The sequence below is a fragment of the Neodiprion virginianus genome, chromosome 2 (assembly GCF_021901495.1).
Source record: "Neodiprion virginianus isolate iyNeoVirg1 chromosome 2, iyNeoVirg1.1, whole genome shotgun sequence".
NCBI classification, from domain to species: domain Eukaryota; kingdom Metazoa; phylum Arthropoda; class Insecta; order Hymenoptera; family Diprionidae; genus Neodiprion; species Neodiprion virginianus.
The window spans coordinates 24,729,525-24,752,428 of NC_060878.1; the positions used below are offsets into that span (position 1 = coordinate 24,729,525).

General features: G+C 39.1%; 1 protein-coding gene and 1 long non-coding RNA gene across 5 annotated transcripts in view; both read right to left on the minus strand.

The window, feature by feature from the left end:
- Positions 1–13: 13 nt before the first annotated feature.
- On the minus strand, positions 14–2,280 carry LOC124298048 (uncharacterized). The gene is made up of 3 exons (XR_006906716.1): positions 2,269–2,280; positions 2,221–2,222; positions 14–505 (listed from the first exon to the last, which is right to left on the minus strand). It is a non-coding gene; the product is annotated as an uncharacterized LOC124298048 (long non-coding RNA).
- Positions 2,281–4,254: 1,974 nt separating this feature from the next.
- Positions 4,255–22,904, minus strand: part of LOC124298021 (alpha-aminoadipic semialdehyde synthase, mitochondrial) — a 49,648-nt gene continuing 30,998 nt past the window's right edge. For all 4 annotated transcript variants that reach the window (XM_046749562.1, XM_046749561.1, XM_046749563.1 and 1 more), the window contains 6 exons: positions 17,775–18,138; positions 17,371–17,693; positions 13,077–13,326; positions 6,705–6,968; positions 6,230–6,611; positions 4,255–5,641 (listed from right to left, as the gene is read on the minus strand). In XM_046749562.1, the coding sequence (XP_046605518.1) occupies positions 5,526–5,641; positions 6,230–6,611; positions 6,705–6,968; positions 13,077–13,326; positions 17,371–17,693; positions 17,775–18,138 (1,699 nt within the window). In that variant the 3' untranslated portion in view covers positions 4,255–5,525. The remainder of the gene's footprint in view (positions 5,642–6,229; positions 6,612–6,704; positions 6,969–13,076; positions 13,327–17,370; positions 17,694–17,774; positions 18,139–22,904) is intronic.

Below are 22,904 nucleotides of genomic sequence, written 5' to 3' on the forward strand. Positions count from 1 at the left end.
TTGATATTCGTACATACACATGAAATTTATATTTTCTTTTCCTTCAAATCAACGAGATTGATATAGATAATTTGTTTACATTTTTTTCTAATATTTAAGTTATAGCCCCGCTTGGGGTTTAATCAAACTTGGTGGTTTATTCGGTTAGGTCACCGCCTGAATTAATTCAAACGCAAGCAATGCAAGTATTCCATAATTTGATAAGTAAACCATAAATTTTAATCATGACGGCTGAAAATAGGAAACGGAGATGATACTCTTTGCCTCCAGTCTCCATACATATATCATCCATAATAATTATATCATACTAATATTTATATTAACTACTTTCATTCATAACGATTCATTACTTGCAATAACAATAATAATATTATTATTAGGTTGGCGCTGCATTGCGCACGCGTCGATTATCCATCCCTCGATCACAACGCCGGCCTGGCGGCCACAAAGTGAGATAAATAACCGGCCGTGAAATGAACCACCCCCACTACCTTCGTTGCCAGACCTGTATGTAAGACCGTGTTCCTGACCTGTCACAATGATTAACCTCAAAATATATACGTGCTTCTATTTATTTCGTGAACGTCAGGACACTAAGGGCGCAACTCGTTAATGGTTAACCTCAAAAAATTCAGCAAGATTGGTCAAAACTGGTTAATGCGGTAATGTAAGTTTGATATTAAAATTTTTTATAAAATGTTTTGGGCGAACGCGCATAGAACATTTTTGCCCACGTTATAGTGAGAAAAACTGGAACGCGCGTGTCTTGACCTGTCTAATCTAGGGACCTTAGTCCCATGTGCACACCGAAAACGGGTCACGTAAAGGTGGAACGGTGAATTTCCCTTGAGTTGCGCTCCGTGTGTTCTGTTTTATTCTTACACCATGCGTATGGATGTTCCACATTCCGTGAAATTTTTCCGATCTGGGCAGATTATGCTCTAATGTATACGTGGTCGCAGTTTTCACCGAGAACAATAAATAAAAAGAATAAGGAAAATACAAATACATATTTTTAAAAGAACATTTTTTTGCTTGCAACAAATTTCTTAAAATACAATAGCAAGCTTTAATACACGTTTCAACAGAGGTTACGTATTCTATGTATTTGGTTCAGAAGCTAGTACTGTAAAAGACAGGAGTAAAAGTCGTTCCGTTCCAATGCTTATTTTTCCGATGTCCTATCATTTGCTTTTCTCAAAAATTCTACAATGGATTTTGGTTTGATTTGTATTTATTTCAATTCATCGTGCCTTTGTACTTGAAATATGATGCAAATAAAATTACATTTTCGAAAATAAAAGAAAATTAAAAGTACATTTACACGGTCCGTTCCTTACATGGGACAGGTGAGGAAAAGAGCATCGGAGCGAAATTGACAATCAGAAGACAAAAGTGCGGATACCGCGGACAATTTATCGTTTTCGAGGAAAATTTATCGTTCAGTCTTTCCATAATCTGTGTTTCGTGTAAACATAGGTCGTCACCCTGAGGCTGAGATTTCATAGGTAACAAAAAGTAGCAGCAGCAGCAGCAATGCACTGAAAGTGACTAGCACTTCCGGCGCAAGTTTTTTCTGCTTGAAGCTCATTCATCCGAACAGCAGAGCAGCAAACGCAAGACATTTTATGAGCAGCGCTGCTGCTGCGTGACATCACTAGACAGATATTAGTAACATCTATTGAATTATTAAGTTGTTGCTGCATTTTATTGCCCATGAAATCCCAGCTTAAGATCGAGAACCTTGTAAGCAGAAGGTATCAAACAACCGTCTATGTATTCGAAATATCGCTATATGAAATATAAGAATAAAAGTTATTAATGAGAATCTAAACCCATATTACGAAATCCTGGAACTACAGAAAGCTATAATATTATCACATTAGCATTATAATTAACTTACACCATTATATTAGCACCATAATTGACTGACACCCACTATATACAAACGTTATACATATAATACTTAACAATACCATCTTGCGACATGGAATTTAGAGCCGCATTATAGGCAACCTCTGCTACACCATATAGCCTTGGAGATAAAATAAGACTGTAATACAATTGACATGTAACCGATATAATATAGAATTATATGCATTATTGCAATAATCTATAAAATCAGTGACTGCGGAGCCTCTAAAACCATGAATACAAACCATCCAGTATAAATTATAAAATCCTTTCCGAAACACCGTATTGTATGCAACATGTACAAACATCTAGAGGCAATGTAGATCTCTGATGTGGAACAATATGGAATGCTACCGGAAGAGCATATCAAGACTATGATAGTTGAAACCACTGAAGGTAAGCGAACTCACCGGATGATTCCGTAGGGTGAAGCAATTGAATATCAATCCAAAAGTATAATGATGAATACATTATCGTAATAGCATTGAAACTTCGGTTACCTTTGGGTTCGATCTCGTCGCTACTCTCAAGTCGAGGAATGGAGGAAGGAATAAGCATTGATGTGATGAAGGTTTATGATTAAATCTATAAATGCTTTATTGGAATAGTGACAACTTTAAATATATAGTTGAATGAAGTGGATTGTTTAAATGTTGCAATTGGAATGGATTTGATGGAGAGTGGAACAGAAGTGTATTTATCGAACGTTGCAGCAGAAGGATCTTTGGTAGAGGGTGGAATAGAAGTTGATTGGTCGAACGTTGAAATACAAATCGTACAAGTGGACGAAAGGTGTGGGAATCCAGAATAGTGGGAATAGATCTAGCATAGTAAGAGCGATAGCAAGTAATGTGAGAATGGATAGAAATAGGGCAGGATGGAGAATATAGTGGTATTATGAGGAATGTGGAAGAGTTAACCGGTAGAGGTGGTCGAAGAAGATGAGGACGTGTGGCGGAAGGCCGGACGTAACAATACGTTGCAAAGTTTCGCCATGACTCAAGGGACGAGCTTAAGCTTGATGACTCGTTGGTCAACAATGGAAGTCTCGTCCGCCTCGGTCCCCTTCGCGGCAAAGCTCGACATTGGCGCTCCCTTCGTAGCCTCGTGGATTTTCTCAGTTCGCGATGATAGCTCCACACTCGCCCTCCGTCCTCCAGGGTTCCCGCATTGGTGTCGCCAGATGAAGGGGATGAATTCGCTGCCGAGCCTCCACTTGTTTCGCATTGATTCGAAACAAAATTAAATAAAAATTCTGAAATATTTTATTCACTAGACTGTAAAGTGTTCCCTCTGGGAGTTTCGGCAGCGTGACCCTCGTCCTAGTTATCTTTTTCTACTCTATCTGCAGATTTCCCTTATTGTGTATCCCGCCTGGGGTTCAGGGAGCCGTTTGTAGCGTTCATCGAAATGGCCACATTACAGGGTAATTGATAAATGGCATGGATAAGCTCGCGAATTAGGGAATAGGTGTATGAAGCACAAGGTGCTAAGATGGGCACTCAGAGTGAAACGGGAGACGGAAGAGGAGAAACTCACAAGTGCAGCGCACTACGATACCGAGCAGCTTTTACGCCCCCGTGTACCTGTTTAAAAATTTCATTTGATTTAGAATAATTTCTCAAGTCGCATGTTATCAAGCAAATATTTTTATTCTTATAACAACCAGTTTCACCCCTATAAGTAAAAGTCACGTAGAAATAGGTAGTAGTCTCCAATATTATATGACATTAATGGTCACATAGCGAGTACCAAGAACTGAGGTAAGAAACGCTGAGCTAAGTACCAGTAGCTCAACCTGAAAATCTCTCTTTTGTTCAGACGTATTTTTCATCAATAATTATGACAAACCACTTACACCAGAGTGCCAAATTAAAATAGAGTAATTAGTATACTGGATGAATGTACGTGTGAAAGTTACATTAAGATATCTTTTATCAATATTTCAATTATATAAATGATAAGACTGACAACGGTTGGATTAACCAGGTCTCGTTTCAGCAGAAAGAGTTGACTCAGAGGTTCAGTTTCAGGTCAATCTTACACCTCATTGGCTAATTAATGCGTGCATTAATACGCAAAGTTGCAACCGTGGGCTCTTAGAGCCTCAGGCTCAAAAAGCCGTGTCTTTCATCTGTGAAGATGCGAGATGCGTGGACGTCAACCCGAATTTGTCCTTCCGAGCAGAGTAGTGTTGAAAAATGTTAATTGTGACCTGCTTAAGTCTCTTTAATAATATTATAATAACGATTTGATCTACAAGAATTATGGGAAATCGTTACTATGCTATGGGCTAAACTAAAAACAAGAGAGTTGCTCTCAGGGCAGAACTTGATTTGATTTTGGAAATTGGAATAATCACAAGGCGTTTATTCTCAAAATGAGCAGAATTAGTACAGAACAGAAAAGTTGAAACGAAGGTGATTAGTCCCCCTACTAATGTCTGTCCATGTACATACGACAATGTTGTGTTCCATGGACACAGGTCTTTAGAGCATTTGCTGAATAAATTTTATGAAAGTTACATGTAATGCTAACATTCAATGAAATATCATTCATATAATATAATGTTGTACTTAGGTAAAGGGATTTAGGTAGAAATAAGAATTACACAGGTTAGGTGTTTCGTATATTGAAGCCACGTGTGGATCCGTACTCTACTCGGCCAAGATGATGGACTGAGCTGTGTATGCCGTACTTCCGAAGATCATCGCTTGGGCGGGATTTCATTGCCGTAAGGTGCGTTCACGTAATGTATAGATAGAATATTAAATTTTGAGTGAATGCCGTTTGAACACCACCGGATATGATATCAGCGTTATTGAACACCAAATAAACCGAAAGCTGTATTGAACACTAGATTAATTGAACACAGACCGATTAGATACAGAGATTCATCGGACACAGCCCGATTGGACCCCAGAATTTTTGGACACAGTCCGATCGGATATAAAGAATTAAAATAATTTCAGATAGTCTGGTTGGACACACACTGATTAATCAAACATTGCATAAACGCACTGAGAAATTAAATATATGTTCAAGCCCTCGGTTGAAATTAAAATCTGTTGGATGTGGAAACATAACGCTGAAGTCCTATTTTCAGACCTATTGCGAAAGACGTGAGCTCCGTCTTCGGTGTTCACTTATTGTTAGTATATCCAGTTAGCAACGCTATGAAGATTTCTCACGCCATGAAATGGGGTAGTAAGTAACTGATGCTGCAGTGGTGAAAAAAAAATTCTGTGTACATCCCTCAATCTTAAATCACGAATCCCATCAATTTTAATCTAAATATGTACTGCTATATATGTATACTCTAGCGATTTCGATTTTCGGAATCGATGTAAAAATCGGACCTTGGGGTTACTTTTACGCATCTGACAAATTTTTGTTCCGATCGAGTGCTCAAATATTTATTTAATTCCTTTCTTAATTTTAAAATCGAAATCGCTGGTGTCCGATCAAACTATATCAAATAATTTTTGGCGTCTATTCAAGCTGCTTCCGATCAGTCTGTATCCAACAATGTTGTTACCCTATCACATGGTATCCAAACGAGCCTTTCTCCTCAATTATAAATTGACTGATGAACACTCTATCATAAAACTTTACAGCCATTTCGATGTTTCAAAAGACTCCAAACCCTCAGCTCTCAGCCTGTTGAGCATAGGGCGATAGATGTCTGGTGTGAACGGAAGAATGACTCCTCTCTGCTGTATTTCACCTGTAATGTCAAATATATAGGGATCAGAAGTAAACACATGCACTCTCTTTTATACCCACAGGGGGCATACAAATCGGATGAAAAAATAAAAGGGGGCCAAAGGTAAGTCGTTGCTGGAAGTTCGTTACTTTTTCAATAGCATTCAAGCATTGCATTTCCAGACAATGCTGGCATCCGAAAATGAAGTACTGAAAGTTTCACTATTTCTTGCACGCGGTGTTTCAAATCTTTATACGAAACAATGACATTACCAAAATGTGAAAATTCAAACTGTAATCCCAGTGATAATTGACAAAAAATCATTAAAATTTTCAGGGCATAATAAAGGAATTCTTTTTTTTTTGCATGAATCCAAACCAAATTATACCTATACAATATTAGATTTCGTATTAAAGTGATTGAAAATATTTATAATGAATATTCGTGAAACAAAAGTTATAAAGCATTAATTACTAGTTGGCGAGATGTTTTCTATAAATAACTTGATAACTACACCTATGCCAATATTGGTTTATCACTTATTATTAGCACTTGGTCAGCCAGTGGAGGGTTGACGAATTATAATACATTTTCAACCAATTGCATTACCATCGATGATCATTTTCGTCGCTATCCCAGCTAGATACCCAACAGCAGAAGCCATTGCAGAATGTCCTTGCGGATTTCCATAAGCCACTAGATTTATTCCTTTCTCCTCTCTCTTATTGTCTGGCCATATGATACCTACGTCGTGTCGAAGGATAATCAAATCCCGCTCATTCTCTTCTAGGCGAAGTTTTTTCGATAAATAATTACAGAGTGTATCAAGTGGAGTATTCAATTTAAGAACTAAATCTTCCTTCAAAAGTCCCAAATCCTCTATTGCCTGCATGCGATCCTCCGAACCAACTCTATCAGCGAGTTTTGTCTTCAAATTTTCATAGAAAATGTTATCGTTTGACAAGCCCAGTAGATTGCAAATCAGTGTACGCTGGTACAATCAAAACAGGTAATAAGATATATAAGATTGTCAATTTTCGCAGATGATATGTTCACCGTAAGATGTGATTGCAGCATAACTTACCCAAGTGATATCTGGTCCATTAGGGTGTAAAATCGGATGCGGATTTGGATCTATTAGACCCAGCAGCTGCATTCCTTGTATGGTATCTGAATATCCTTTGAAACGTAGCGTACCCCGTAAAATTGTTGTCGCATGATTAATTCCATAAAGTTCCTTGTATATAGTACTATCGCGATTTGGGAAACCCTCTAGAGAAAAACCAGGAAGGAAATTCAGACCTTGCACGGACGACATGAGGTCTCCACCTCCGGAGATCTCCACTACCTGTTGATCATTTATTCATGCCTTACTTTGCAAAGGTTAAGCTACGGGGAGGAACGCTCTACAATGGTCCCAAATCCCAAATCTTCGGACAAAAATAGAAGGTACTGTGTAATCGCTACAAAATTTGGTGCCCGGGGGTTTTCAAGGGCGCTGAACCCAAATCTGAAGTCAAATTTTCACAAAACAAGATGGCGGGCCAAAAATGGCGGAAAATTGTCTTCAAAATTCAATTAATCTTCACGAAATCTGGTACTCAGGGGCTTTCGAGGTCGCTGAACACGAATATATTTTGAAAGAACAGAAGAACATGCTAATATATGTATGTAGGATATAGTAGATAGGCCAATTATCGAAATAAACAAGATAACTTCGAGTATATTCACTCATTTAATGAAAAATTACATTAAACACAAACTGTTAATAAACAAACCTATTTTTTAAGTTGGGAAAATTAGTCGCTATCTGTAGTCGCAGCAAAACTATCGTCATCACTATCGCTATAGTCGCTACTTAAAACGTCTTCATTATTGTGAACACTATTGTGACTTTAACAATGCAACTGCTTCGCGGGATAAGGATTTGGTTGCCTTACGTAAACTGGAAATGACAGGGTCCGATGAAACCAAAAGCCGCGAGAAAACATCTTCCATATTGTCCTTCCTACTACATTTTCTGGAAAAATCTTGTCGGAATGATTTTATGTATTTATTGCAAGCTTCCTGGGCTTCTTCTGACATCTGTCCTATTGGCAGCATCGAAAATTGTAGCATTTTGGCCCCGTGAATTAACAGTTTGTGTACAGTAGTGGGCATGTGGTACCAACGATATAATAGCACGAATCTACGGGCTGTAGCAAGAGCGTATTCTTCAAACTTCTGTACATTTATCTCAAAACCGCACGATATCACTTGTAAGATTATGTGAAATCTTTTTATTAGGTCCTCATCTAGTCCCGTAATAGATGCAGAAACGCTTGAATTTTGAGAAAAACGACGAGCGGTATTCCCGTCGTTTGTGCTACCGAAACCTTGTTTTGTCTGATCAATTAACAGGCCCAATTTTTCCCGGAAACCTTCTTGTATATTTTTTTTTACGATCTTCGATGCTTTTCTTATTCGAGGACCACGTTTCAGTTTCTAATTTGTGCGAAATATGTAAAAGGCACTCAAAAAACCGAATCCAGGCGTGCAGGGAAGATATTCCGTACTGTAAATGATCTTCGTTTATCTTTTTCTTCAACATTTTGTCGATGTCGTTAAACTCTTTTGATGTACTGCCGCAGAGATAGCATCGTTGAGAAGATGTAGTAGATGTGATTGAGTTACAAACTTTTCCATCGGCCATTGTTAACGCTAATTTGTAGATCACATTAATTTCTTTTCCATTAACAATCATACGAAAAGTTAGGAGCTGATTTATTTGTTCTTTGATACCGTTTACTTCAGTCTGCGTTCCTTCCACAGTCTCTTTTAAGAACTTGAATTTTATCGGTTTACAAAATCGAGGGGATGAGGGTTGCGAATTTTGCCAAATAATTATGTCTTTGTTGTTTACCTCATCAACAAACATGAGCTGCAGTGGCACAAGCGAAATAAAAAAAATGGTCGCATCCGATTCACCTCTATCGTCATTGATAAATTTTTGTTTAAAAGTGCTTTGCCCGGATGTCCCGTCCCATCCCCAATTACAAATTAAATTCATTTCAGAAATTTTGTCGGATGAGAGGCAAGTCAAAACGTCTTCTTGCACTGACAATATGCGGCTCGCTGTGTGATCCAACAGTGCTTGAAGCTTCACTTCTGCCCTACTTCCAGTTATGGTTATATCATCTTTAGGCGGATAACATTTTTTTTTGGCCTGCAGCACACATTTGTAAGATGGATATATTTTCGAGTTAAGTTCTAGCGTCCCGGAACGTATTCCCTGATACATATGTTTTGACATATGATACTCAATCATTAGAGACAGAGCAGTATCATCGGAATAACAATCTGCTGAAACAGTACGTAAAGATTGCCTGCATTTCGAAGCTCTAGTAGGACTACCCACGGTGACCTCTTGGATTACCTTTGCGGCATCCAATTTTCCTTCAGCTCGAAGATTCATCTGAGTGGCAAGGGCAAGCTCTTAGGTACTGGACTGGTTACGTATATTTCCGATTTTTCTTCGTTTCGTCCGTTCGCCCGAGTTCTCAAAGCTTTTCGTAGGGCGATCACGAACGCGAACTGCAGGTGATTCTTCTTTTTCTATAGAGTTCCCGACCTCATAATTCCCGAAGACGACGAATGTGCTCAACCAATCCGTATTTTTTTGAAGAAACACAGCCTCGGTCCTCCTAGCTTGTTACCACTTTGTTCGCATGGAATACAATAATTGACGAATCGTTTATTTCTCAGTCTTTGATAACGTGTACAAGCAGCATAGTTTTTGAGACAAATGATTCTCGATGACTTCATGAGCTTCCTTTGCATTTTCGATCAAATGCTTCTTAACTAAGCGAAATATTTCCTCGCGAGTATGGCGAACTTCACTGTGTGTCTGCGAGCCTAGAAAAAAAGAATTCAATGATGCGATAACGATATATAATTTTAGAGAGTTAATAATAATACTACAACGCTGTAAAAAATAGAATAATAATATTGTAAACAACAATTTTCAGCAACAAATTTGGCGGAAATAATCTCTTGACTTCGTGCCAGTCGTGCGCCGCGCGCTGTGCCGCGCCGCCGCCGAGCCTGAGGTCAATTCCCACGTCCATTTATAAAAAAAATCACCAAAACGGAAAAGGCAGTCGCAGGCAGCTAATCTTTGGTTACGTAATACTCAAGAGTCTAAAGAATGATATAAAACCCATCCAGTTACTTAATTATGTTTAATTATTAACTTTTACTCTACGTAAACATAATTTTTTTTCGTCGCGGGCCCGTGAATACACAGTAGATGTTTACATTTTTTGTTGCTTGGTGTGGGGTTCATATGAAAACCTGTACCGATATAGAAAATATACTCACTTCCAGGAGATTCCATTTTGTAGAATTGAAATAGCTGAATTCTACTCGAAGTTAATAAACTTTTAACATAGCCGAAGTTTTAGAGCGTAGCGCACAACCGACGCTACCTACTCGCGCGCTCCGTTACGAATGAGATCCCAACGGCTAAACGCAACATTTGCTATTTCCCGACCTTTGAAAGGGACGCTAGTAATACTCCTCTACCTGACCCAATACTTAGAATTCCTTAAATAGAAACTTCATTTTTCGATTTTTGTCTAGCGATTTGGGATTTAGGACCACTGTGCGCTCTGTACGTACACAATTGAGTGCAAGTTCACTATCTATTACACAATGAGATTATAGCAAGTGTCGAATGCACGTTTTATGACAATTCTTCACAGTATACATAACGTGAATCTCTTTTGAAGCGTACCGTTCCAAATGACGCGGTCCACTTGTATCACCACATACTCAATTTTTACGTGAGCTGAACGGGGCGGGCGAATGCTGCCAACTCGATAATATCGATGGCGTGTGTTGATACACGGAAAGGTTAGAATTAATTCCGGGACGCAATCAATACAAAAGAGATCGTGGAGATCTCACGATCCGTGATTAACGATCGGTATAACCGAACTAACAACATTTATTATAATAACTGACAACTGTTATTGCGGAATGCATGGATTTTGTGGAGAGTGTACTCTAGCAGAATAGAAAATCAGGCAAATGAACAGCATGTGAGTAAAACGATGTCTAATGAAATAAATTTTTTGCCCTCCGTAAGCGTAAAATGGGATTTTACAGTCCGTTTTACACACCGGTATGTTTAAAATGAAAAAGGGCTTAAATTTCCTGAATTGTTGTCACTCGTACTCATAGTTGAGGTTAGGTTGATTCTGAGAATTATTGGTTTAGTTTATCACCAAGAGCTGGCGCGGCAATCGTGTTTTGAAGTTACTTATTTGCTCAAAACACAATGCCGATTAAATTCGGGATAAAATAAAAGCTGAGCTTTGGGACGCATAATTAACAATTATAATTTTCAGTTTAAAAATTCAAAAATCAACAATTAATTGGTAAAGGTTGATTGAATTCAATTATACATTTGTGAATCACATAACCGAATTCAGTTCATTTTTTGTTTAGTTAAGAACCTTTCTGTAGTAAAACAGAAAATTCATATTCCCATTACTTTTAATGAAATTATATAAGTAAATATATTTATATAATGCGAGCATGTTTTACGCGTTTTCCATGCATTTTTTCCATGGACAAAGTACTTGTTTATATGTCCGACATTTGAGTGAGTCTGCGAATGCGTATACCCGGAGTACTGTAAAGACTACTTTTAAGTCGTAGGCGAGAAGGCTACATACCCAGGAGACCGAACTTGACTGTTCTGACTGGGGGTAGACCTGTATATGGCAGCCGACTGGCAGCGCTGCTAAGCAAGATGTACCAGCGCCGACCGATAATGCGCAGTCGAATAATTCATTACCCATCACATCCTTGACTGAGAATATGTATATAAAGACTGATAGCCCTGGGTTATTTTTCGTAACAGTTTGCCGGGTCAGCCGGGTATAGAGGTATTAGCAGTTTCCCGTATGATCAACCAACCAACTGACCACGCCGGTAAAAGAAGTTCTTCATAACCAATGCTTCGGACTGCTGTGTATTCTAATGACAATGTCTCTTCAAGACTGATTTTTTGAAATGATAGATTTTTACTGTGATCGCTCTAACAATGCTCGATGTCTTTTCTAATACATCTCCTTGCATTGTGCAGTACGTATTCAATTTATTGCTTCGCACTTATTCGACGACAACCAATTATGGAAGTTTCGACAAATGACACCATGTTTCTTTGTATGCTACCAGGCTGGGCCAAGAACGTTGAAAGGATTTGTCGATCAACTATGCTTTATGCTGTAGAATTACATTTTTTGTCGATCTATTTCCTTGAATGAATTTGAAACTGTTCGTAATTTAAATTTAATTGATAAATCCCGACTTTATTATGTTTGTTTCACTCTTGTGACAATTTGTAATTTTAACGTGTAAAACTTCAAAATGTAGGTAGGTTCAATTTATCATTGTATCGAATTTCGTTTTCAATTCTAAATTGATTTAATAATCAACGTGCTGGCTCGATTGTTGTTAAACTAATTCCTCACTGTACCGTAGCGAATTGACTTGTAATAAAATTTATTTCATCAGACACCATTTCACTCACATGCTGTTATCACTTGCCTGATTTTCTGTTCCATTACAGTATACTCTCTACAAAATTGATTCGTTCCGCAATAACAATTGCCGCTTACAGGGCAACCTCTCAAAAGAGGCGCTCACGGGCTGTGAGGGGATCACGTTTCTTAGAATCTCAGTTCCCGCACTCTGACTACAAATGCTCGTTCTCGAGAATTAGTTCTCGACCCTCTCAATAGTACCGCTCGAAAAAGTGTAACTTTCGTACTTTTGTGTTCCATTTACTTACATACGAGCATGGATTAAGGGAAGTGGTACTAGTGGGAGATTGTAATGTATTTTAATAATTGTAATTGGTTCAATTGTTTAAAATCTCTCCGCACTTTAACACACGCAACATGTCGCATTTGCTTTCCGGGTTTGACTCACGTAAAAGTTGAGCATTCGTTGGTGTTAGTGCGGTGTATCCCTTAGAAAGGCACGCTTTAAGAGAGATTCACAGTATATATAAAAAGTTTATATACACCAAAACTGAATTATTTGTAGAATCTGGCAGTTCAGAATAATAATGGACCTTAGAAAATAGTAACTAGAAACTCTTTCAAAGTCTCTGTAACTATGCGTGGTCTTATCCATTCAAATGGCAGTACTATTCGTGGGAGCCTTGTTTTGAAAATCTCTCCATGGCGTAACTTGATTGACGTTTCTGGAAACAGGATGTTTGAAAAAAGCACCGAAAAGCTGATGAAATTTCACCAAAAAAACGTACTATGATAGTTGATACGAAACGGAGAAATTTGAAGAGTAATTGCCTTTTCGTTGTACTTATTGCTAACCATTTTACTAATTAAACATCAAGTACATAGGTATGTAAAGATAAGAACATAGATGTAATGAAATTGACCTGTCCTTGGTGAAGATATTTTGCCGGTGAAAGAGTGTTCAGTAATGCACCACGCGGTGACCAACTGAATTTATATCTCAATGGATTCGAGGAACATTCTGGAGCAGGCAGTCCTCCACACCATGAAACAAAAGATTCAATTTTCCCCCCAGCTTGGCGAGCGTCATCGATACATTCCATTGCCAATAGGTGATCGATCCCTGGGTCAAGACCCACCTCGTTCAATATTGTCACACCTTTGGATTCTGCACTGCATTGAAATAATCACGATTAAACAATTGAAAGCAATTTGTAAGCTTACCTTTCTCTTATTTGTTACCTACAGGTATGCGTCTTTTCTTTCATACATGATACAATGCGAGTCTGCTGAGTAAAATGCTTCAATAGATCAATTTAAAATTGAAAATGGAAAATGCTTTTAAAAACATCATTTAAATATTTAAAATGTTAAATGCGAAATGCCATTTAAATTTTGAATGCCTGTTTTAAATGAAACCATTTTAAATATTACCCAGCAGTGCTTATAGTAAACTTTTCTCATACAGTAACACGGGTACAACACTCGAATCGCCACAGTTAGCACAAATCAACTCGTGTAATTCGAATCGTCTACTTCGCGAGGCCCTCACAATACTTATGAAATCACAATAATTATGGAAGTTGTATCTTTGCGAAAAGAGTATTATTTATATTAGACTTTGAGTTTTCGAATTCTAAAACGGAGTCATAATTCTTTCTTCGACTGACAGATCAAATTACTGTTTCTTTGAAGCGCCATTAGGCTCTTTGTTCTTCTGTATGTTATAGGCAGTAAGGATCATCCCTTTATGAGAGAAAGACGTGTAAGCCCAATTTTTTTTTCGAAATATATCATATCACGTAACTAATGGTATAAGGACGTATCTGGAGAAAGGGCGTATAATTTTGTTTTATGCGGCATTCGCTACAAAAATACTGTAAACGTTCATCTACACTAAGAGCCGAAAAAATAGATAAAGATAGAAGGTCTTGTATTTGGTGGATACGCTTTTTCAATTATTGGTAAAGTCAAGCTTGAAAAAACGCGCGTGCTAAACTCAGGAAGCAAGATAGATTGACTTCACCAGGGTCACAGGTGTCTGGAAGATTATTATAATTATTGCACATTACACATAGTGGAGAGCGCAAATCAATGTTACAGTGTATACGGACAAGCTGAAAGAAGGTCCTATGACGGGCTGAAACGCGAGGGACGTGAACAGCCAGAAGGGCCATTAGATCCGAACAATCTACGTAACCAGTGACAAGTTTAATCAAAAAAGAAACGGAGGCAACATTGCGCCGAGTTAAAGGGCGGGAGGGGGGGGGGATCCCAAAATGCGCGCACAAGCCAGCGTCGTTGACACTACGACGGGAATAAACAGAGTCCTTCCTGAACACTAGGTATTTCAGGAAGTTCCTCTGGACACCTTCAACTACCTTAATGTCGCGCGCGAGCATGGGATACTGGATAAGCGAGCCGTATTCAAGCTTAGAGCGAACAAACGAGTAATACAGCGTTTGCACGATTAACGGGTATTTAAAAGCTCTGAAGGTCCTGATCAGGAATCTCAGAATTTTAGTCGAATGGAAACCATAGCCGAGATATGGTGAGCCAACAGAAATTTAGAATCAAAGGTAATGCCTAAGTCAGAGGTCACACTAACTCTGACAAAGGCAATACTGCCTATACGGTAGCTAAAGGAGACTGTGGTATCAGTGTGCGAGAATGATAAAATCTTGTACTTACTAATGTTTAGTGGTAAGCGATTGCACTGACACCAAGACGATATATAATCTAGATCACCCTGAAGGGCTACGCAGTCAGCTGGATAGTGGATAACGAGGTAGAGTTTTAAGGTCATCGGCATACAGAAGAGCCTCACAGCTTAACGATGATATAACGTCATTGATAAAAATGTTAAAAAGCAAACGATCCAGATTTGATCAGACCGATGACCACAAAGCTCAACCATGTGACACCGATCCATTAAGTAGGACTCTAGAAGCTTAACAAGACAATTATGCAAACCACACACCGTGAGCTTATCTAGCAAGATCACATGGTCAATTTTGTCAAAAGCCTTGGAAAAATCTTTTTGCGGCCAAGCGCTGTGCATACCGTGTTTCTGAAAAGTGCAATATCGGTGGTAGTAGTAGCCCGACCTGGCATGAACCCGTGTTGTAACAGGGTGATAAAAAGCGCATACATAGAGGCTTAGCAAAAACCTGCGAACAGCACGAGCCTCGAAACAGGGAATCTGATCAGTGCCCGCTGGAAGTTTTGTCTTGAGCGCCCGAAGAGGAGGTAGCATATCCGCATCATGGATTTCTAGACATGCCCGCCCGACAAGGCGAAACAAGATACGCTACAAAAGTAATCGGCAAACGCATTGATTATCATGATTGACTCCGCGATGCGACATGGTGCATGGGATCCGAGAACGTCCCTTGAGCCTGTTAATGTAGGACCAAAATGCGGCTGGGTACTTAGAGATTAAATTCTCGCGCAAAGAAATGTCGGCTGAGTGAGCTGTACCACGAAGAGTCTTGAACGTCGAACATAGGGCCTTGAACTACGAAAAAAGATCCGGAGATCCAAAACGTAAAGTATTTAAGAACGCACCGTGTTCTTCAATTTAAGACAGCTGATCATCTCATGGGTGTGCCACTCAGGAAAGCTCGTATCTCTACTTACGGACGCACGCTTAGAGACGGAGGCTTCGACAGCTGAGTATAGAACTGAGTAAAAGTATTTACAAGCTACATTCACCTCACTAAAAGTACGGAGACAGAACCAGTCAAGTTTAGAAAACGAGTCATACATACGCACAGTGGTCCAAAAGCCCGAATTCCTGGTCAAAACTAATAACTCAAATATTTCTCAGTGAAAATTGCTAGTATTACTATACCTATAGTTTTCTGGCTTGCTGGTTTCGAAAATGAATGCAAAAATGCGAAATTAAAAATGGCGGCCCCGAAATGGCGGATATTTTTTACAAAAAATGGTACCAATTTTTAGAAATTCATAGTACGAATGTTTTTTGGGTCGCTGATAAAAAAAAAATGCAAAATTAAAAATGGCGGACGTTAAATGGCAGATGTTTTTCGCGAAAAATGATACCAATTCGCTGAAATTCATACTAGTAATGTTTTTGGGGTCGCCGATTCCGAAAACGAATGAAAAAATGCGAAATTAAAAATGGTGGACCGAAAATGGCGGGAATATTTCGTGAAAAATGGTACAACTTTGTTAAAAGTGATATTTTGTAAATTAATTTCTTTAATTCATACAGATTTTTTTCTTATAAAACAAAATAACATAATTTTTAAAGATACATACTAATCGCTATCTGAATTCTCATCATTGACGTCGTTTTGATGAATGACGTTGTTTGCGTCGCCCCGCTACACTAATCCCACGAGGCGGGCCACGAGGCTCCGACCGAGTCGACAAAACACTGCTTCAAAGAATGCGTATTTTTGACCAATGGAGCAAAAAAGAGCAGGCGATGCCAACGGTTTCACATTCTCTGTACTTTTTCACACTAGGAATGGTTGAGATCTCCGCAGGATCTCTGGGGATCATAACTAATTCTCTACAGATAGTAATGCAATTCAATGAAATAGGTTATTTTGCAGCACTCGTATTGCATCATTAATATCATCGCCATAAATTCCGAAACTTGGTTCATTCACAAAATTTATGTAATTCACTTACCTTGAGGAATAATATCCATTTTGGTTGACTCGATTTTGATGAAAATTGAAAAAACTACAGCCTTTATTTTCGCGCGCTCGAAAGCGTGCACACACCACAGTCCCGCGCGAGTCTCGACAACGCAATGGTCACTTTCGAGGGTTTACCACAGGCCATGGAATGAATATGAACATCTGCCCTTTTGGATTTCAAAGCTCTAATGCTATCTATTGACAAATATTTGAAGCTTTACCTCGGATGATAACTTTCGGTTTTGGGGGTTTTGGCCAAGAATTCGGGCTTTTGGACCACTGTGCGTCGCAACAAAATAGTCAACGATGCGATGTTGACGTTCTTTTAACTAACAACGTTATTCTTGACTAAGCAATCCGTTTATTTACCGTTTTTAGTCCCTCGATCAAGGCAGCCATATAATAAATAATTAATTATTATATCGCATTATATGGATTAGTCTATGCATATATAACAAATTATCAAGCTTGTGCTTTACGGGATGATTGCTATCTACTTTTGAATTGAGGTTATTACAGTCCACTGACAGATGTGAATACTCACTCTTGATGCAGGGCTCTGACTTGATCATTGAGGTAACTTGCTGTTACCATGTGTGTTCTCGTATCAATACAAGTTTTTGCAATTACATGATGTAGAGAGTATGGCAGCAGAGATACCACCACATCTGCCATATCAATTAACTCTCTTAATGTGTCAGGTCTTTCTAAGACGTTGAGGAACACTGATTCGACACCCGGGTATCTGTTTGCCAAAGCATCAGCTTCATCCTTAAATTGCGAGCCAACAATAATTCCTATACGTTTGTCCCTGTGAAGATATTCAACCAATGGTGGAGATACGTATCCAGCACCCAATACAAGTACCTAATTCAAACCATTCGAACATATGATTGATTTTTCAATTGTATATTTGAAATAACAAGTTGCTCAATTTTTTAGTACTACCTTCTTATCCTGTGTTTCCCCACATTCTGTTTTGTGCCGACTACGAACGTTCACCTGTCTCAATTCTTGGATATATTCAAAGTTGGGAGTCAATTGACCATTAGATGCAATTATTGCCCCATACACAGCTGGGCTAAAGTTGTGTTCTTCGAGTGGTTTCCTTGCATCGGATTGGATAATGTCAGGTACATACGGGTACAACAAGTCTCCAAAAAAGTCTGTTGACTCCCTTGGCAGCTGAGTAGGCATATTATCTATGGAGCAAACCAAGACTCCAGGTCCTTTGAACGATTTCGTATCTTTATTGCGATCAGCGTCGTACAAACAGAAAGGCGTGTCTATGGTCGTACATTCATTCATGAATCTGTTGATAAAAATTTTGTTTAGTCTTGTATTGAATATAATATTGCTCAAAGCATAATGATTTTGGAAATTCGTATTCAGACCATTGTTTATAGATTTCATGACTTTGGCTGTCTTATTACTGCGAAAAACTCGTAGGCTGATGCATAGAAATAAATTCTAACTTCATTTATAGAATAAGTTATGAATATCCCTCAATATTACACTAAGAGTCCGTTTTTTACAAACTCGATTTTGTCAAAACATGTCACCAACGCGTAAAGTTAGCGTGCGATAGGTGAACACAGCCATGAATAACACGTCATGTGGTACAAATGGGGATTTCAGTATACGTATGTTCGACTACGCAATATTACAACTCCAGAACAAGGAAATTAACTTTTCTACTATAATTGGGAAAACCATTTACCTCAAAACTACATCTCGTCCGGGGAGTGTCTACATTGAAAATGGATAAAAACGGAGTAAAAAATTAATTTTACGTTTTAGAATTAAAATCTTCTGAAACTCGCCCTATAACTCGTTGTCTGTCAAAATGCATATCCTGCAAAGTGAATCAATAGTCTACGTGAAATATTCATCGGCAATGAATATTGCTCAGAACCGAGAAACACGAAAGTGTTTCACGTCAGGTACATAATAGATAAATAATTCACATGCGAGACGCAGTCTCTTTACTGCAAAGAGAAGCCTTTTGCTTATGCGGGGAAAATATTATCATATATTTCTCCTCTTTTGCGATTAAGTGCGACATTCCACAATTTTATTTAGAACATGGGTTTCAAGAGCTTTCGTTTGAGCTCTATTTCAAAACAATCAGTGAACGGAGAGCTGAGATGTATAATTTGTACTATTTCCAACTTAGACGAAATCATCAGTTCTATCAAAAATTTGCGCCGTTTGGCTTTTATTATTAAACTGGATATATGATATACCGTTGGACGTTGTATGACTATAAAGATAGTTTAATACAATTTTTGTGCGTATAAAAATGGTATAGAAAATCGGTTGAACCATACAAAACATACGTGGAGATGAAAATAAGTAAGTATACCGATCTATCTATAATCTATAACTAGAATCACGTGGTACTGTATACGATCACGGTCGTGTATAGAGGTCTGGGCACTCCGTCCAAAAACCTGTGCCTTTAACTGAGGCCGACATTTCCAAATTTCTCCACGTCGCTAGTGACGGAGGGGCATGCGCGCATTACCGCCCCGCCACGGTCTATATCGCTCTGTCTCTGTCATACACGTGCCCCCGAGATTGCAGCGCTCCGCGCTTTTGCGGCCAATGTGGGAAACATGTGCCTCAGATAGAGGCACACTGTGAGGTATACCAAATATATGGGAGTTCCCAGACCTTTATATACGACCGTGTTTACGATTCACTTTTGTAAAAAATCCACAACAATACGACAAAAATGAGCGTGAGGCTACACGGCTCCCGATTGACTGACGCTGTAACTGACGACACAGAGTAGGTCAGCGGTATATTACCCATGCGCGGACCATGTTGTTTATACGTGATCCAAATCTTTCTTTCGTTCGTATAATTAGAGTTTTTACGAAATTATGACCAGCATTGGTTTCTGAAAAGCAACCTTAAACAATTTACGAAAAGTTGGTATGGGTATGGTGGCAGATTTATTTCGTAAAAATGAAAATTTCACTGGAGCTGAAGCACCCGAAGTGACAGTCGCAGAAAAGTCGTGTTTCATATCACTCGTATGTTTCAGTATATCATATTAGTCTAAATTTATAAGATTTACTCGTGGCTCCTCTTTCATAAATATGTGTAAAACTGTAACTGACGACACAGAGTAGGTCAGCGGTATATTACCCATGCACGGACCATGTTGTTTATACGTGATCCAAATCTTTCTTTCGTTCGTATAATTAGAGTTTTTACGAAATTATGACCAGCATTGGTTTCTGAAAAGCAACCTTAAACAATTTACGAAAAGTTGGTATGGGTATGGTGGCAGATTTATTTCGTAAAAATGAAAATTTCACTGGAGCTGAAGCACCCGAAGTAACAGTCGCAGAAAAGTCATGTTTCATATCACTCGTATGTTTCATTATATCATATTAGTCTAAATTTATAAGATTTACTCGTGGCTCCTCTTTCATAAATATGTGTAATTCATTGGGATTCTGAAGAATTGTTTCACGTAAAGTTTTCATAAGTGCATTATAACCTCAAAATGAATGTCAACCGCAGTGTGCTCTATTTATTTTGTATTTTTTTTTCTGTATACTTCTTTACACCGAGCACAGTAAACAGAAATTATTAACTTATTGTTTTCAATAAGCACCTACGTTATCCATTTATATCATCTAGCAGATATAACTTCTGTATACTCAGGTCTACTTGAGAAAGGTATGGGGACGCGGCGATTGAGTATGTCCAGGTTCGTCGTTTGAGCTCAACATGCACTGTAAAAGCTCATGTACCTCGACCTGGCTCAGCGACTGGCAAAAGCAAGTATTACGTTCAGCTAAGTAATTCCGCCAATTTCTGATCATTCTGTTGGATGAGAGTTTGACATATTCGAATCTCGTGCGCTTGTGAGCGCCATTGACAGAGAGGCGTCAGTGCGAGGAACAAACGAGAGGCGCGCTGGTGGGCCTGGTCAAGTACAAAAGATACACAGAGAGAGAGTCTGTTCCGTTTTTTATGTATCACGTGGAAAAGAACACGTTCGTTTATTTCTTTCAATTAATAAAAACTTGTTTATCGTATCGAATCTACCTGCAGTGAGACAATTAATATTATCCACTTCCTACTCCTAAAAATAACAACACATTCAGTCATGATTGTGGTGCCCTAGACTCCGCTGAGTGTTCGACATCGGTGGCCACCGTACACTCCAAATACACTAGGACCTCGATAATTGCAACCGCGTGGGACCGGAAACGCTTCACACTTGCAGAAATCGAAGGTGTGCAAGCCCCGCCCATGCTTACAATGCGCACATAGGCCGTGTTCGTAAGTTGACTGCCAGTACTAAAAATTCCCTAGGACAGAGACAGAGCTGTTCATGAACTCAGCAGCACAAAAGAGATGAAAGATTGCTGACAGTACTGTCAGTCAATTTTCGAACATGGCGATAGTCGCTAACAGTGCCGTACTAAGTTCGAGTGTCACGATAAGCGCCTTCTTGCATATATATATATATATATATATATATATATATATATATATATTGTGACGGGACGCCTGGCTGGCGTACCGACACCTGGGGTTCAGCGCGTGCCCCCTAATATTTTGCTTGGTAAACCCAAGCCAAATCTAACCGTCCACTGGATAACCCCGCCACACACCGGGAACCCAATCAAATCACACGATTTACCGTACCCCTTAATCAGGGAACGCAACCAATCTCTATCCCCGAAAACGGCGTAACTAGACAATAAGAGTATATAAGACGAGCGCAAACGCGAATCTAGTAATCTATTACCTATTGAGCAACCGCCAGGATAGATTATCGAAGACTTCCACGAGAAGACCCATACTTCCCACATCCACGAGGAGCCGGACACCAAGGACCCACGATCAGGAGACGTGGAGTACCCGTGCAAGGAATCCTCAACACCACTTCCCATCAAAGGAGGGCATTCAGCGTACTAATAAATCCTATTTGTTTTCAATAAAATAAACTCCTTAGGTACCAGGGAGCCGTGTCTGAGTGAAGAACAGCATTGCGTCTGACCTCATAGCTCAGATACGGTGATCGTCTCACAATCTCCCGACCCGTAGGTAGGACACCTGAACCCGTAGAGAGTCACGGTCATAGCGACTGAAAGTCTTAATACAGGTGAAGGTACATTTGCGTAGAATCCCCTTGCCTTTAACTACCACGCTAGTAATATCCAGTCTTGCCATACGCAAACTGAATCACTATCAAAGTCCTTCTGACTACTGTGCTATCACTCACGTAATATTCTGTTTCAGTACTATCTAAACGAATAATTACAATATCAAAATCAACTTTCAGCGACGATTCCTCATTATCAAATACCGTCCCTCTGACGACCAGGCTATCACATAAATAATATTGAGTCTACCCATAGGTAAACCGAACTACCATCCAAGTCCTTCCGACTACCGTACTAGCACACGAATAATATTCTGTCTTAGTTCACACTAAACAAATCATTATCCATCACCAAAACCGACTAGTCAACGATCCAGAATAATCAAATACCGTCCCTCTGACCAACACGCTATCACGCAATTAATAGTCAGTCTTGCCGCAGGCAAACTTCATGAATATCAGAGCAAATAAGGAAGAACTATCCCTTCCTAAATTATCGAAAATCTCTTAGAGATTACCAGAAGAATAAGTTCACAACCTTTCATCCTGTCTCTTATCCCGCCTCACGGGAACAAAACATTGACGTATCATTGCTATATTTCCTTTCCCGAAATAAATAATTTCGCATCACGAGTCAACCTCTCAGAGCGATCTATCTGTGCGTGCTTCACACTCACAGATCAAGTTTGACCCGCAACCGTTTACACGGCCTATGATGATGGGTCTATTCCACTCGTGCCTGTGCACATGAGGGTGAGAAAACAAATTCTGAGGCTATCTCGAAAAACCAAGTTGGAGTGGTCAAACTATTCGGGCTGTTCCAGGAGTTAATCACACAATTAACAAGAAGTTGAGGTAAACATGAGAAATATTCAGATATAGCTGTATATATCAGAAATTTTTTTTACGGGATATGTGGTCATATTCACTGACGTATGATCTGA